We start from the raw sequence: 16,884 nt of genomic DNA, 5'->3' as shown, positions 1-16,884 counted from the left end.
CAGCAGAAGACCTGAGCTTCTGTCTAACAGTAGTTCTCTCTTGGTTTTAGTTCCTGATTCATTGTGAGGGCACAAGGTTCACAGAACAGAAGCACCAGATCAGCATGCAGGTAGCCAAAGCCAAAGGTCTGCCCAAGCTCAAGTACCACCTCCTGCCACGAACGAAGGGATTTGCTGTCACCGTGCAGTGTTTGAGAAATGTAGGTAAGGAAAGTCACAGGGGACAATGCTAAATGGTTATTTCCTCTAACTGCTGTCAGTTTGCCATGCTTTTCTTTTCCCTGTAGCGTGTGTCCTAGCAGAAAAATCCTGGGATGCTTTCAGACTGTTTTTTCACTAGCCTTTGGTCTTAGTAACAAAATCATAGATCAGTTTGTGAGGTTGGTTTTGGTTGGGTTTGTTTTGGTTTGGTTTTTGTGGGAGTTTTTTTGTTTGGGGTTTTTGGGTTTTAATTTATTATTGTTTTGTTGTGTTAAGTGTGACTTTGTGTTGGGGAATCTCAATTGCATATTTTGTACCCGTTGGTACATATTTTGTTGTGTATTTTGTACCTGTTGTCAAAGGATAGTATTTCTCAGTATTTGCTAAGCAATTCTATTCTAAATAAAGTAAATGCATCAGTAGAGAATCTGAGGCAGTGTGTCTTAAAATATCTTCTTGTGGTAAATATCTACCTCAAATAATGTAATTTTTAAATCAAAAAATATTCTACTTTAAATTTCTGTGTAGATTTGCTCTTTAGAGTTTCTTAGTGAAGCTGAGGAAGGGGAGTAGATCTTGACAGAAGATACATGTAGGTGAAATTTATAAACAATTTCCACATTACAGAACATGAGTAACTTTCTCTTTGTTAATACTGTTTTGAGTTCCCCATTTATTTCTGGTTACTTGCATTTGCCAGCTTCAAAGTGACATCAGTAAGAATATTGTACATGTTGCCTTTGAAGTGATATTCTTTGACTAATACTATCTATCAAAGTCTTCTGCTGTGTATTTTCACGGGCAAAGGAAAGACACTGCTAAGTAGCCATAATGTTACAGTGTCTTTGGGGTCTGGTAGATTTGTGTGTTAGACGGTTGATATGTGAGAAAGACAAAAGTGGTTTTTGGTTTGGAAGAAAATGTTCCAGCTTGACTGAAGTTAATGTCAAAACTTCTTTTGTCTTTGAAAGACATGTTTTCATGTGGCATATCTGGGATAGCTGCTGTCTAAAAGCTTCCCAGTCAGCTCGCCTGCTGTCTCTCGTATTTCTTCTGCATATCCTCTGGCAAGCCAGGTAGATCATACCTCTATTGTAGCTTCCCAGGCACCCACAACTTTCTGCCCCCAAGATGGATAGCATAGCTTGGGTCCTTTCTGATCCATGAAGAAGAGGTAAGTTACATGAAGCATCCAGCAACCCCCTTAAGAGCATGGATTAGCCTTGCCTTTTGAGTAAGGGTGACTGTTCTGCTGAGGGCAGGGGGTAGTAGACTTGAGGCACAGAAGAAGGGATGAGTCAAAACTCTGCGGCCTCTAATGCCATGAGCTGGGAATCAGAAACAGGTTATTTTGGTGGTGATTTTGTTCTTTTCACTGCTCTGCATAATGCAAGCTAAATACGGCGTGATGGTGGACTGATTTGTGGGAAAACATTTCAAAAGGAAACAATTTTAGGGAACCCCAGTGACATTTATAAAAAGTGTTGGACATTCATGTGACACACTACCATAACACTTACTAGTACCCTAAATATTTGAAATACCTTCAGAAAAAGAAGACTGAGTTGCTAGATGACTTACTCATTTAGAGGAGTATGTCACTACCTCAATCCAGAAGCTGTGACTTGCTAGATCAAGCAGTGTAAGGCCAGTAAGAAGGTAGAATTTCCCTGTGAGGGTTCAAGGAGAAGCAGAGTCATAACTTCTTATATAGAGTTTCAGCAAAAACTGTCGATCTTAAAAATTCAACCAACAAACCTCTGAAGGTTTGATGACCCCCAGATTGGTGTTGCAGGTTCTTCTAGGTTTGTTGCTTTACTTGCCTTGTTACTTTTTGCAGTGAGAGGGAGATAGAAGTGTTACTGCCTGGATTACTACTTGTTTCTCTCCTATAGAGATAAGGGGTACCTGTGAAGAGCATCTGAAAACAATGTCTTATTTTTTAGAACTCCTTGTGGCATTATTATGTACAGATAAGAAGGAAGTCCGTGGATTTTTTTGAATAGAGAATGTGATGGGAGTCTCTTTTGACAGTCCATGATCTAATCTCTAATTTATTTTTCTCTAGAAATTAGGTCATATCCCTGTGCATCTTCAAAAGTGAGAGACTAGTGCTGAGCTGCCTGTCCCATTTTGGGCTCTGCCATTTAGGCTTATGCACCTTCTGCTCTCCCGCAAGGGTGGTGGGCCTGGCTGGAGTGCCTTGCGGAGGGGTATAGGGGCAGCACGATGTAGCAGTGAAGCCAAGTCACAGGTTTGGGACCAGTTCACAGCTGCATGGGACAGAGCTGCTGTCCCATTTTTTTTTCCTCCTTTCTGACAAGGATGTGATTCAACTTGTCAGAACCGGTAATATTATAGGATGGGTAGATGCTGGTTTCTCTGGCTGTAGATGTAATTCACCTATGGCAGCAGTGATCCCAGGCTGGTCCTCTTCAAAACTTTGTATCAGCTCTTAGTGCTACCTGCTGCAGTCTCTCTGGAAGGGGTTCTGAAGTAGTTCTGCAGTAGTTGGAAATAGACATTGGTGACATCAGAGTGGCAAGCCCATCTGTTCTGAAAAGCTTAGTTTCAGAAGGAGTTTATTTAATGTGCATACACTGGAAGCTGCCTCCATACCAGTGATGCCATATCTGTCAGCATAAGCAGATGTATTTGGATAAAAATACCTTTCATGCAAAATAACAAGGAAAGAGCCTTCCCTCCTTACTAATTTCTTTCATAAGTGATAATGGAATTCTTTTTTCCTCCAAGACTGACTTTCACAAATTCAGATCTCGGTACATAATTTGATTCTTAAAGAAATGCTTTTAATATTTTCTGAATTTGTTCTGATATTTTTGTCAGTGACCATCCCTACCAGTATGGTTTTACAGATGCAGTCCCCAGGAACTTAGTTTCTAGAGGCTGTTCACTGTCTTAATAAATTGCTGTTTGCTACCTGTACTGTTCATGGAAGCAAATGCAAATACAAATCTATTTCTCAAACACTCATCCATTACTTACAGTAAAAGTAGATGTCATAAATACTGCAAAAGATATATTTAGCTGTTACTTTTATTGCCTGGCTGCATATCAGGCAGTTCCTTTCAGCTGCTTTTATTTAGTTAAGGCTTGTACTTAAAAATATCTTTCATGATGGATTGTAGATAAGCCCAGGTTTTGTTTTGTACCTTTTCCTCCAGTTGTGCATGCCTGGGAACTGTTGTCCTAGAGGGAATGCATGAGAATAAATTCCAGGATGATATTTTTGCGGAGTTCAATATGACAGTTTTGGGGTATTGCAATGACTTTTTTTTTCCCATGAGCTGTACTTTAGTCCTTTTTTTTTCAAGTGGGTTTCTCTTCATCATCCAGAGCAAGTTACCAAGTTGGAGAGGATGAGTGGTTTTTGTTCAAGCTGGCCAGATTAATGAAGTGTTAAAGGATTGTGTCAAGATGGTGTCACATCAGCAGTACAGTGAATTTCACTGTACCTTCCCCTCCCTTTTCCAATCTTCAGATTGTTTTGTGCTCGTATGAAGGTGCATGTAGCCATACTCATTGCCTGTATGTTGATTTGTAAGTGAATCACCCTGGCATAATCCACCATGGCCAAAAAATAATATGTGAAATTCAAGAGGACAGTCAGAGTAAGAAAAATCCTCTCTAGATATGTAATCCGAAGATTTTTTTAGGTTGAAGTTAAGAAATTAAATCTTAAATTCTTAAGTACAGCTCTCTGTCAGAATGCTGTAGAAGGAACCAAAAGTTAATGATATGAAAAAAAAGCTGGGCAGAGATTAGAAAACAGAACAAAAAACCTAATTGTTTTTTGACAGAAATAAAAGGCATTCAAATATTTCTGCTTGGTTTTTAATGAAAAAGAGGTTTTAAGATACAACTCCTTCGAAAAAAATATTTCACAATTGAAGCAAAACTTCTCAAATGCTGCTTATATTAGCCTGAGAGTGAGACAGCTGCAATGTTTTCAAGATACTATGGAGTTGGTTTTTTTACTTGTTTTAGAATGGGAATTTTCTGGTCTCTTCAGCTTTTGGATGAGAAAGTCATGAGATGCCCAATTCTAATTACGCAATTGCAAAATCCATGTTTAATGATAACCAGTTCCAGTGTGTCACACAGCATGGTAGTCCTGCTTTTACTGTGGAACCTTTCTGGCAAATTTTAATTTCATGCAGTCTTTTTCTTGGACACTTTCATTGTTGTTCTTTTCCTGCACTCTCAGAATGAGAAAGCTAAAATCTTTAGTTATCTTCAGTTATATCTGGATAACAGAAGTCTGTTTACTCCTGCACATTGCTGTCATTGTCTTGGGTTTGGCACTGCTTTGCACCAAAAGATCACAGTGTGTTAGTAAAAGGGACTGGACTGAATGTCAAACTACAGACCAGCTGGAACCTGGAATAGCATTTTTTTTCCCTGGAGAAAAGGAAAACTCTGTGTGAGCCTGTCAGCACATAAGGATGTTCCTGTCCATCTCCACAGAAGTTTTTTTCATAACATGAGAACTGTCTTCCAATGTATCTCAACAAAAACCCAATTCATATAAAAACCCAAATGTAGATGCCTTGTAAGAGATGGAAGGAAAAGTGTTGTGTATATCATACTTTGCTTTATTGCATCCCTATTGTTGTTAGAATAATCTCATGCTATTAAAGAATAAACTAAGAAGCTTACACTGTATAAACCAAACTGAGCTCTCATTTTCCTTCAATTACATTGGATTAGTAAATTAGAGTAAATGGGTAAAATCCTTCTACACTAAGAAGCTTAAAAATGGAGGCAGATAATTTATTTTTTTTAAAAAGTAATTTCAGACTTGTATTGTACGAGGAGAGTAGTGTGCTTGAAGTAGATTTTGGCTTGTTTTGAGTTTGAGCTAAGAACCCAACTGTAGTAGGAAAAGAACGGAGTTGTTAGTGAGGGACAGAGTCTTTTTGCAGTGACAGGGGTTTTGCCTTTGTTTTCAGGATTTCCTTTCAGCACTGAAGCCAGGCTGTTCTGTTCTGCACTGTGAATTCTATTTTGCAGTAACAAATGATGTGGTGAGTTTCTGGGAGCTGAATGCTGAGACCAAACCATATTTATCTCTCATAGCTAGAGAGGTTTCAAAACCAACAGCAAATCTGTCCTGTGTAATAAGTCTGTCTTAGGTGGGTCAAGAGCTCTCACAATAAAGTTTCACCACATGCATTTTTATTCGTTATTGCAAAACTCTAGAGCAGAAAACCTAAAATACAACAGGCTACACATGAAAATGCATCTTAGTCACTTTTGTGACAAAAAATAAACAAGTTTTTTTGCTGTCATTGCTCTTAGAGTTCATACCATGATGCACAACTGATTTCAGTCTCAGGAAAATGAATCATTCTCAGGTAATTTTATGACATCAGGAAAATAGCGTATCTAAGGATGTGTTCAAACAAACTTTTTTGCAATGCTTCATGTGGTTTTAAAGTGAATGCTTTAATGCTTTTCCTGTAGAAACTGCTTGTTACTGCTCTTTTAGTTTATCTGCCATCAGCCTTTGCAAATGGTTCTACTGTTCCCGCTCAGTCCTGAGGTGCACAGTTTTCTCAGTGCTGCAAGTTTAGCTGCAGTTTTGTTCAGCAGAACTTTCATGTTACATTCCTCACATCTGCATGTCTTCACAACAGCAGCCAGCTCACATGAGATGTGGTGTGCCACTCTCTCTCTGCCTTTGCTCCATAGCAAGTGCCTGAGTTACCAGACAATGGACGTGAACCAGGAGCTGCTTTGGACCCCAGCGATTTATGTCTGTACTAAGCCCTCCTGCTGTAGGATGTCTCTCACACACACACTTTACCTATTCTTAGTCAAAGGGTGTGTGTTGTTTATTGTTTATGAAATGTGTATCTGCCTGGTTGTTTCCTCAGATTTAGGGGGCAGTTGTTGATTCACAGTGAACTGAAAAAGGTAACAGTTCTGCAACCATTTGACTCCTAGGAAGACCTAGGTGTATTCTGTCAGAAGCTGTAGCTGTGTTCCTATGCCCATCATTCTGCACCTGATGAGGAAGGAGGTAAGAGTGGCTGGAGAGCAAACCTTCCCACTCTGCTGGTGCAGTTCCTGAAAGAGTCACTGGTTATTTGGCTTCTGAACACATGTATGTTGAATATTCTGTTGTCATTTTTTCCTTGGTGACAGCTCAAACTGTGGTGCTATTGCTGATAACTTACTTAAATATTCTCCTTGTCTGAGAGAGAATGACTTATTTCTGTTGTATTACTACAGTAAGCACATAACCTGTTTCTCTTCTTGTAGTTTCTGCAGTCTATGATTCTACCCTTAATTTTAGAAATAATGAAAATCCAACATTGCTGGGAGTTCTAAATGGAAAGAAATATCATGCAGATTTATATGTAAGGCAAGTAATCCATATCTTAATTCCTTTTTAGGAGTGTGTACTTGGAATCACAATTGGTTAAATAAGGGGATGTTTTCAAGTGGGTAACAGAAAGCAGATCTCTACCAACCTGGCTTCACAGACCTTCAGATAAAAATTCATTTCTGTTTCTAGTAAAGTTCTGTGATTATAAGTACATGAGGAGCCCATAAATGTCTACAGAACTTTTTGTTGTTATTTTTCTATTCATTTGCGTGTCTGTTAGCTCAGCAGCAGCAGTGGGGCCTCTTTTCACTCAAGTGGCCTGAATACCAAACACCAACCAAGTGTTCAGGTGGAGCTGCTTTATACCTGTCTCTGACACAGGAGTTCCAGAGATAGTTCCAGCTCCTCTGGTGGAGGTTGGGCTCAGGACTTTTCCTATCTGCTGGTGTAGTTGTTGATGTACTTGACTGCTGCATCCTCCCTACCAAGAAGGGGGTTGTTTAATAAAGAAAACATTACCTGGATTCTTTTTCATTAATGTTTCTATAAATTACAAATACCCCAATGGCTTCCCATGATCTTAATGGAAAAGAGCCAATTCCCAGGTGAGGTTCTACCAGCAGCACCTATGCTACAGGCACCCAGGGCATGTGATGATGTAGGGTTGGAGCACAGGAGCCTAGAAGTGATGCTGCAAGTGATCAGGAGTTTATCATAACCCCTTTAGAGCTATAGTGGACCAGTGAGCTGGTCCTGTTTCTTTATCCTGGATACCAGCATGAAGTGGAATAGAGTGACCTTTTCTTTTTACTTCTCCTTTTCTGCCTGTTTGTAGAAGTATTTTTTCAGAACTGTTTTTGTCCAAGGGTAAAAAGAAAGTTTCTCTTGATTCCTCTTCCCATGTGGTAGCTCAGCCTAGTGTCCTTGTGTTTGGTGTACACAGCCTGGCTGGATGGCATTCACGGAGCCCTGCCTTTGTAAGTCAGCTCCAGCAGAGCAGAGGGCTTCCTCTTGCTGTGTCTTGCTTTACACCATTCCAGCCTGCTGCAGTCAGTCTGGCAGAGTACAGAAATTGCTTTTCATGACTCAGGGTAGCTGTTTGCCTATCCTGAAAAGCTCTTACAGGCAGGGTAAACCTCATGGCTAAATTTGTTTTAGCAGTTAGTTGGAGACTATCACAAATTTCTTCAAAATCCTCCATATTTGCTTGTTGAAGTGCTGAAGGTGTTGCACAAGTTAAAAAAAGGTGAAAAATGTAGTGAGTCTCCTGTCAGATAATCTGTATAATGCAAGTGCTGTTCACGGAAGCCAAAGTATTTAATATTGTTCAATTTCTGTTGTTTACCATTGGCAGGCGGATTCCACTAGAGGACGTCCCAGAAGATGAGCAGGAATGTTCTACCTGGCTCCACAAACTATATCAAGAAAAGGTTGGTTTTTCTGTCAAGACAGCACTTGTGAGCCACTAGTGCTCGGTTATTTATAGTGCTAGTAGACCTTTACAGTGTGCATGTGTAGTGTCCTAATTTGGAGGCTTGGGGTGAGTTGGTTTGTTTGGTTTTCAGGGTAAGTGCTCTGTTTCTCTACGTACAAACTGATCTTGTGCTGCCAGTCGTGTTTGCTTTCATTTTGTACATAGAGCAACAAGAAGAAAGCTTAAACAAGCCTTTCTAGAGCAGTTTTAAGCCTCTTCTTTAGAAAGGTGCATAAGGATACAAAAATCGAAACTGCCTTCTGACTGGTAGAAAGACCCCTGTCCCCTAGAAGGCACCTTCTAAATCAAGAACTAATTTGTGGGCTGAATAAGATATTTTCTTTAGTGTCTTAGAATTTTTGTCCCTTGTTCTACCCTGCCTTTTTTACCAAGACAAACATCCAGCACTAAAAGGACATGCTGATAAATTGTTTTCACACTGTGGGTATAGAAGGCATGCACTTAAGATTCCTAATTTCATAGGATGGGGAGAGAATAATAATGATTGTGTTTGTAGATGACCAGTGGGGTTATTTTTTCTTTTTTTTATTTCCCTGCAAATGCTTTCATATGAATCCTTCAGTCTTTTAGAATCTGTTTCTTCTGGGCTGTTTTTATGAATATTGGAGATAGCTGTTGGGGGATGTGCTTTTTGAATGCACACAGCACTCCCATTTCAATCAGTGGGAGTCATAGGTATGCATGGCATGAGGGCCTGGCAGTTCACTTCGCTTCAATACCTTGATCAAAGTTATGTATTCAGACTGGAATGCAGCAGTGCTTTGGATTTAGAAGTGACAGAATATAGCTATCCTCTGTTTCCCTTTCACTGGGACAGCAAAATTCTGCTGTGCCATCTGTCGTGCTCTACCCAGGACACCACGTTGGTATTTCTGTATCGACTCTGCCCTGGCTGTTCTCAGTTTCAAACCATGACTGTTTCCGGTGTCATTCATAGCTCCTCTAAGCAGCTTGCTTACAGGAATGTGGAAAGTAAATGTGTCTTGAGACCTCACTTGTAGATCTACTCTCTTTGATCCCCCTTCTCACAGTTTGTGCCAGTGACCCCCGACTGAGGCACAACCCCCAGCACCTTCACAGAAAGGCAGGATGTTACCCACAGGCCCTGCTTGCTTTACAGGCATGTACATGCAAATGGTCCTTTTGCTCAACACTGCAGAAGTCCACTTTCTGCTGCTATGACTTTGTTGCCCTGTTTCATGTCCCTGAGAACTATTCAGACATTTGCAAGACAAGAACATAAATGTGAATGTGGTGATTGTTTTCCTGAATCCTTTATTACATCGTTTCAGTTATTCACTTCAAGATTTTTGTTATTCCCTCTTTGGCAAACACTCAGTTGCTTCTAGTGCAACCAGAGTGTACATCTATCCTTCATAACATTATATTATACAATATATCATAGTATTCTTTATATCTGTTCTTCATGACAACTTCATTTGCTGGCTGGTTAAATCTCTGGCTTCCTATTTAAGTATAGGAGTGAGGTTTTACATCCAGGAGTAAAGTATAGTGTGTTCAGTTTTCCATTCCACTAAAACCTTTTTTGGTTATGTGGAGTGTTTTTGATTGATTAAGGTTGAGGGGGTTGTTTGTTTGTTGGTTTGATTTTTTTTTTGGTGATGGTTTTTGTTTTTCTCTGAAGGCAGCATGTTTCTCTTTCTCCAGCTCTTTTACGTTAGTGAAACTTATTTCATTGCAGTCATTCCTGGTTTACTGAAGCCCATGTCTTTGTAAAATCATACTGGCAGAATATAGAGCAGGGACAACTTCTTCCAGAGTTCTGAGATGATAAAAGCCCACCTGCAGAGTAAAAATACAATTTTGTCTCACCTTTCTGCCCTGCATCTTAAAAAGATAATAGGCTCTTAGGTCGGATAATAAGTAGCAGTGCCGCCCAGGTGCTGTTTCCAAAAATTAATTCTGTTTCAGATTGTCTTCAGTCAGGAAATATTTATGATAAAATATAAAAAATTGTTATTCAAAAGGTAGTAATTCATTGCAAGATACACACTCATCTCCTGCTTTGTCTGTTTTGGTTGCAGTGCTTCATTTGCTGTTTCAAAGTAAGACAAGGTGTGCGTGCTGCTGCAAAGCAGAGACCCTATTTTATCATGCATTATGGTTCCCTGCGCTGTTGCTTATTCTCAATGAGTTTAATAATTTTGCAGTAGTTTCCTAAGACTCACACATAGTGTGCTGAATTAGGCTGTAGTAGCATGATTTAGTGGTTGGAGAGTACTGAGGTCAAGGTCTGTGCTCTGAAGACGATCAGGATTGCAGAGCTGTTGGACATGGAGAGACATGACTTTTTTGGGTTTTTTTTTTTCCAATTTATTTATTTCCCCATATTGACGTTAGTAAAGGAGTGAGAGTCTTTGAGAAAAGCTTATTCCATTGGTTTTTACCTCATTGTCTGGTCTCACCTACATGTACCTCAATCTGAGATACTTCTCCCTGGGAGCCCATCGTGTTTATGTTCTTGCTACTTATCACTTCATTCTTTGGCTTAGTCACTGCTGCAAACACAGTTGAACAGAGTCTTGCCAGATAAACAGTGGCATTGTGCTGCTGCTCTAAACCAAACACCATTCTCCTTCCTTTTCCAGGCTTACAGTAAGTACCATATCCATGTGCTTCTTCCTCACTGGAGGTGGATTTTGTCCTTCCACATATGGCCAGCACTGTATCAGTTAATTCCAAATTATGGCAGAGGTTCAATTTGAGTTGCACATTGCCTTTTCTTTTTATTTCTTTCATTTTTTTAACTGCCATTGCTAGAAAGGCTCCCTTTGACTTTAACACAGACTGTGTTGAGGATCTCATTGCCAGGTCAGAAGAGGTGATAATGTAGTAGTCACAACTCTGCTAGTCCTTGCATGTTTGTTTTCTTTTTTTTACCTCCTTACACCCTCAGTGCCTGAAATAGAAGTTCTGCTTGAGAATCTTAATCCCCATTAAAAAGAGAGCAAGCGTCTAACTTTTCTTGCTTGTAAGAGAAGCTTGGAAAAAAGGGCCTGAAAATATATGCAGAAATGCCCTAGGGAATCAGCAAAGCATAACTGAAGAGGAGAAGTGTACAGAACTCCAGTGTTTGGGAACAAAGAATGTATTTTTGGATACTCACTCTTTGTGGGCTTCCTCATGAAGGGGCAGCTGCATACGTCTGCCATCAGACCTCCTGGTGGGAACAGGGAGGAGGAATCCAGTTAGCCTCTCACAAGGAGATGGATGTTCCCTGATTTCTCCTCACTGCATTACCCCTCCCCCACCCTGTCTGAAGTAACATAAGTTCGGTGGGGGCAATAGAGGGAGCATGTTTCCATGTCAGAATGTGATACCTGCCTGGATGGAATTTATTACAAACGGAGAAAAAGCTCTGTATGCAGAGGAATGAAAGGAATCTAATGTGGGTAAGGTGATTTTGGGAAATGTTGAGGTGTATTATGTATTTTAAAGCCTGACTTGCTGGTGGGTGTCATAGGTACCCTTGAAAAGCTGACAAGACAGATAAACACACAGATGTCTTTTGCAAGTGAATGTATTTAAGGGTAAGGAATTGTAACTGAAGAGCTGTTCCCCACAGCAGTGTGAAATGTGCTGGGGACGTTGGCCTTGACGTTGTTTGCCTGTTGTATATGTTTTCCATCTGTCTCAAGCCTCTCAGTGAGGTATGGTCTGTGGTTTTGCTGCCCCTCACGCCGCGCAGAGCCAACAAAGAAAACCCTGCTGCGCTTGTTTCAAGCAAGCCTGTCCTGCTCTCTGTAGTAGTAGGCCCTCTAATGGCAATGCCCAGTAATAGTCGGGAATTCTTCGCTTTCCTGGGTAATACCACTGTTCGGAAAGCTAACTGTACTTAGTAAATTCAGTTTACTGATGATGAGTAGCTCTGTGTTATAAACAAAAGTCTTCGCTGCACTGTGAAGAAAACATCATATGCTGTGTACTCTGTTGAAGATGGCTCAGTAATTGGCCACAGTGATCCCACTACAATCCAGCTCACATGAGTAAAACATTCACAATTTTTCTAAGCTCAGTAAAGAGACTGCAGTGCTTTAATTACTGTATAATCCCTTAAAAGCTGAATGTTCCCTTTGAAATAGATAAAATGGTAACAGCTTGTAATTGCTCAAGTTGCTATTAAGCAAGTAAAGAATTGTTTGTGTCAGCTGGAGTATAAGTAAGTGTAAAATCATAGCATAGTAGAACAAATAGTCTTTTGGTTGATTAGTCTTGGCTTTGCTAGAATTTTTAGAAACCAAAAATCCTTTCTTTAAAGAAATATACTTCATTCTGACTAAATTAAGGGGGGTTTTTTTATGTCAATCTAATGCTAACTTCATTTATTAACCTTTTTTTTGTGATAACACAGAGTAATAGATAACAGATTAATAATCTTTGCTTTTAAACAAGGAGAGAGGGTTTTTTTTTTCCCCTACCCTCTTTTGATATCTTGGATTGATGAGTTCACTAAAAGCAATGCGTTTCAGCCATGTGGGCTCTGGAGGAAGGTACTGAATTCAAAGTCCTCTGTGCTTTAAAAAACAGATGCTACAAAACAGAAAAAAACAACCCCTACTCCATTATCTTCCTTGTATTATACTTAGAGTCCTTTGCTCAAAGCTAGTGAGAGCTTGTGCACTGTTTGCACACTCAGCTGCCTGTGGAGAGGTTCAGCACCCAAACTTCCTTCCACAAGCTTCATGAGAACAAGGTGAGCAAGACTACATCCGTGGGACAAAGACAGGAGGGGGTGGTGTTCTTTGGAGTGTGGGACGAGATGGTGTCTGGTCACCTTTCTGACAGGTCTGTGGGTACTGTTTGAGAGCAGTGGTTGGAGAAAACATGAGGGAACAGAGGATGCTGCTGAGTAGGTAGCCCAGACACTTCCCTGGCTTATCTGCAGTACTTGAGCAGTGGCTGTGGCTCCTGCAGGAGGTTCAGCAGTGATGTTTGCATTGCTGCAGGACTGTACATCCCATCATCCTTCCTGTTTTCCTAGGCTGTTATACTCTCCAGGTATGGCATTTTTCAGGCTGCTGTGTGTAGGAGAAAGAAAGTATTCACGTATCAGTGTATGCGCCGTTTTTTGTTTCAGGTTTTTGATTTTTTTTTTTTGACTCTCTGTTCATTGACTTCAAAGTACAAGCTTTCCAGCCATCAGCTGGTCTTTGATCTTCCCCTGTGGTTACAAGCCTCCAGAAGGAGGAACATCAAAGCCAGGAATGGCTAGTTTTGTTGGCAGATGGGGATTTAATTGTTGCCCTCCTTTGTTCTACTAGGATGCATTCCAGGAAGAATATTACCGCACAGGAACCTACCCAGCAGTCCCTATAATACCACCCCGTCGACCATGGACACTTTTGAACTGGCTTTTCTGGGCCTTATTGCTGCTATATCCTTTGTTCAAGCTGCTCATCAACATGATCAACAGTGGCTCATCACTGACACTGGCTAGTTTTGCATTTGTCATTATAATAGGTAAGTTTACTGATATGAAAAGACTACTTACAGCATAACTGTCCAGTAGGATTTATTGAGACTTGCTAAATATAAAAATGACTTGTGAATTCAACAACCCCATCCAAAATGTCCACTCTGGACCAAGTTAAAAAGATTCTTTTTTTGCTTATTTTTGTGTAGTTGGATCATTTTTTGTAAGAGCTGCATACCAAATTTTCTATTTCTGTGGAATTCAGGACTTCTCAGTGGGTTGCCTACAAAAGGCTTTCTTTTCTTGTGTTGCTGTGTTCTACTTTAAATGCTTAGAAGAGAGGCACAAGGATAATTTATTCCTTTGAGAATGCTTTTGTCTAATCATAGTTTGATGTGTCACGCACTGGTAATCCATGAACTCGTGATTTAAGCACAGCCTGTTGTGACCATCTACTCTGACTTACGTAGCACAGGGCATGGACTGTCACAGGTGATTCCTACAGTTCCTGTGGCAGTTCTGAATTGCCTTGGTTCGTATTTCAATTAATATGATATGTAACAGGAGGAAGGAAAACAAAACAAGGAGCTGGCCCAAAGAAAGGGAGGGTGATCTCATTTGGTGTTCTTCATGGAAGCAGGAACCGGGTCAGTTTGGCAAATTGCATCATATCTGGGTGTCTGTGCTTGTGTGGTGGTTTGAAGAGCAAGTTGCCTTCCAGAATAAGCCATACATTTTTAAAGCAAATATTCTCTGTGATTGCACTGACCATCACAAGTATTTATGACATCATCACCTTCATGTCCATGTATATTACAAACAACCATGGAAACAAGAAACAGAACTTCACAGTCTTCCTAGCTCTGAGAGAACTTGGATACAGATCTGACTTAAAAAGCCATGTCCAGAACAGCAACACAGAGGAAATACGAAAACATGGAGCATTTTCTTGTCTCAGAAGTGGATCTTTGCTCTCTACCCAGGAAATTTTTCCTAGCACATAACATTTCTTTGCATTCTCAGAAGTCTGAATCTTGAGCTAGACAGGTTAACTAAAGTCCTTCTGGCCACCTGTGAAGAGCTTGATGTGGTAAGCACACAATATTCTTTTTGAGAAAGTGCCCACCAAAACAAATGCTGTGTCAAGCTCTTGTTGATGCTTCTTACAAAGAAAATTGGAGAAGGAACAACTTGTGTATGTGCCTGTTGTGTGCAGGCAGGAAATCTCCTTCATGATGCTTTGAGCCAGAGGAAGGAAAACAAGGATAAGGTCCAGCATAATAGTTGGTACCTTAGGTGGGCAGGGTAGAGGAAAAAAAGAAGGGGATCCTGTGCTCGTCTTCATCTGGAGAAATTGCTGGTGCTTGTTACCCTGGGAATGCTTTGTGTAAAATGTGTAAGAATTCCTTGGAGCAGCAACCACAACTTAAAAGCTTCTTTTTCCACCCACCTTACTTGTTGGAAGTCACAGGCAGTGCCCCCTTCCCCTTCTCTGACTGGTGAAGAGGATGGGAGTATAGAGTGAACACTGTGGTTGGGCTGTGCTCAGGAATGGGAGGTGATGGGTTCCAATCCCTGTCACTGACAGAGAAAGGTGGATCAGCCTCCCCTGTGCTCCCGTTCAGAGTGGGTAAACAGCAGTGGGTGGGATGAGGTGTGACACCATTGCAAATGCTACTGCCTGGCAGTTTGCTCAAGGGGACATTTGTTCTGCATTTGGGAGAAATGCTGGCATAGTCTGTTCGGTGCTAGAATGTGGAATGATGGCCTAATGGTGCACTGAAATGTAGCTGTTGCAAAATGGTTTGAATTTCTCATCTTTCCTTCAGCATTTTCCTCCTAATTCAGTTTCTCCACTCAGCAGACTGGTTGGTTGGGTGCCATTCCAAAGTGCTTTATGCCTTGTGTACCCTCCACAGGGAGCCTCACACCATTATTCAGGTTTTCTGGAGTTTAACCTCAGGGCCAGCTGCTCTACTGCTTGGCATTGTAGCATTTATGATGCTTTTGGATTTAGCCCTCTTTAATTTAGATGAGTGACACCACACCACTCACCCTCCACCCCTAAGTGTAATACAATCTTGCCATTAGTCACGTAGGTCATGTCTTTCTCTATCAAGAAGTGAGAGAAAGAACCTGTAAAGGAAAAAAGCTATGATACCACCAAGGACAGACAGCAAGAATGTCCTTATTTTCATTTTTTTTCCCTTTTTCTTGCTGTCTTACTCCCCACTTAGCTTTCTTCTGCTTCGAGCCACAAGGAAAGGTTAATAAGCAGGCTGCCCTGAGTCATCTCTTGAATGCAGTGATAATCCAAAGGATTTATTCTCAGGTTATCTGTAACTGTGGAGCTACCAGAAGACTACAGCAGCAGCCTGCTGCCAGAATGAACAGCAGCATTGGGTGTGAGCTCCCAGGCTGCCAAAGCCCAGCAGAACACCTTGAGGGTGTGTGATGTGCACTGCTGCCCCATAGACAGCTGCCCCACCTGTGGGCTGATGCAGCTTGCAACTGGTGCAGCACCTCTGTGCTCAGCAGCAGCTCAGTCCTCACTCCACACGTGGTGTGACAAATCCCAACGCGCCCGTAATTGCCTGGGATTTGCCCTGCAGTGGAGGACCCATAGGAGGGGCTGCTGCCCGGTCAGACTCAGCCACCTTTTGCTGATGAGCAGGAAGTAAGAAAGATGATGTCACTTATTAGCAGATAGCAGCCACTCTGGAGAGAAGAGAATCCATGGGAGTGGAAGAAAGATCAGCCATGAGTCAAACCAAACAAAACGCAGAGCTGGTCTCTCTCGTGGTCACTTAAAACTGGATGTGTCATTATGTGCCAAGGGAGCAACAGTTACCTTAGTATGTTACAGTCTGTTTCTGTTTTACCATATTCCTTTAAAACCAATGTTCTTGCTAGTTGGGAATAATTGGTCTCTTTCTGTGGAAGCAGAAAAAATCCTCAACCCAAGCTGTCATATGGACTTCAGTAGCCAAGAGCTGAGTTTCTGTAGCAAGGCCATTCTCCCCAGACTGTGCTTTGTATCCCTAGGGGCATCTCTGTCATGAATGTTCTGGATGTAGTGCAGCCATCTGTTGACAGAGGAGCAACCAGTATTTTATTTTGCAGTTTGTGCCCAGCTTTAGGCAAGGGCTCAGAGGTGGCTCCTGCAGTGGCTGGGAGACAGCAGTGCATGGACACCAACGCAGCTTGGAGGTTGTGGCTCTTGGTGCCAGCTGGAACTGTCTGCCCAGCACAGCCAGTCTGCAGCAAAGCAGGGAGGAATGTGTTTGCTGTCTTTCCCAGTGGGAGTGGTAATTGGTACCTGGTGGCTTAACAGTGTAAAAGGAAGGGTTTTTTGTAGACTGGAGGGATTTATCAGATGATAAAACCAGCTTTTCCCAT

General features: G+C 41.3%; 1 protein-coding gene across 3 annotated transcripts in view; it reads left to right on the top strand.

Annotated features, from left to right (window-relative positions):
- Window positions 1-16,884, top strand: part of AGPAT4 (1-acylglycerol-3-phosphate O-acyltransferase 4) — an 82,575-nt gene that overhangs the window by 59,011 nt on the left and 6,680 nt on the right. For all 3 annotated transcript variants that reach the window (XM_042025058.1, XM_042025057.1, XM_042025059.1), the window contains 4 exons: window positions 51-204; window positions 6,490-6,592; window positions 7,911-7,986; window positions 13,334-13,532. In XM_042025058.1, coding sequence (XP_041880992.1) covers window positions 51-204; window positions 6,490-6,592; window positions 7,911-7,986; window positions 13,334-13,532 — 532 coding nt within the window. The remainder of the gene's footprint in view (window positions 1-50; window positions 205-6,489; window positions 6,593-7,910; window positions 7,987-13,333; window positions 13,533-16,884) is intronic.

The sequence above is a fragment of the Corvus kubaryi genome, unplaced genomic scaffold (assembly GCF_017639235.1).
Source record: "Corvus kubaryi isolate FWS band 111438036 unplaced genomic scaffold, C.kubaryi_AGA036_p1.0 37266, whole genome shotgun sequence".
Taxonomy (NCBI): Eukaryota; Metazoa; Chordata; class Aves; order Passeriformes; family Corvidae; genus Corvus; species Corvus kubaryi.
This window is presented reverse-complemented; position numbering and strand designations above follow the sequence as displayed.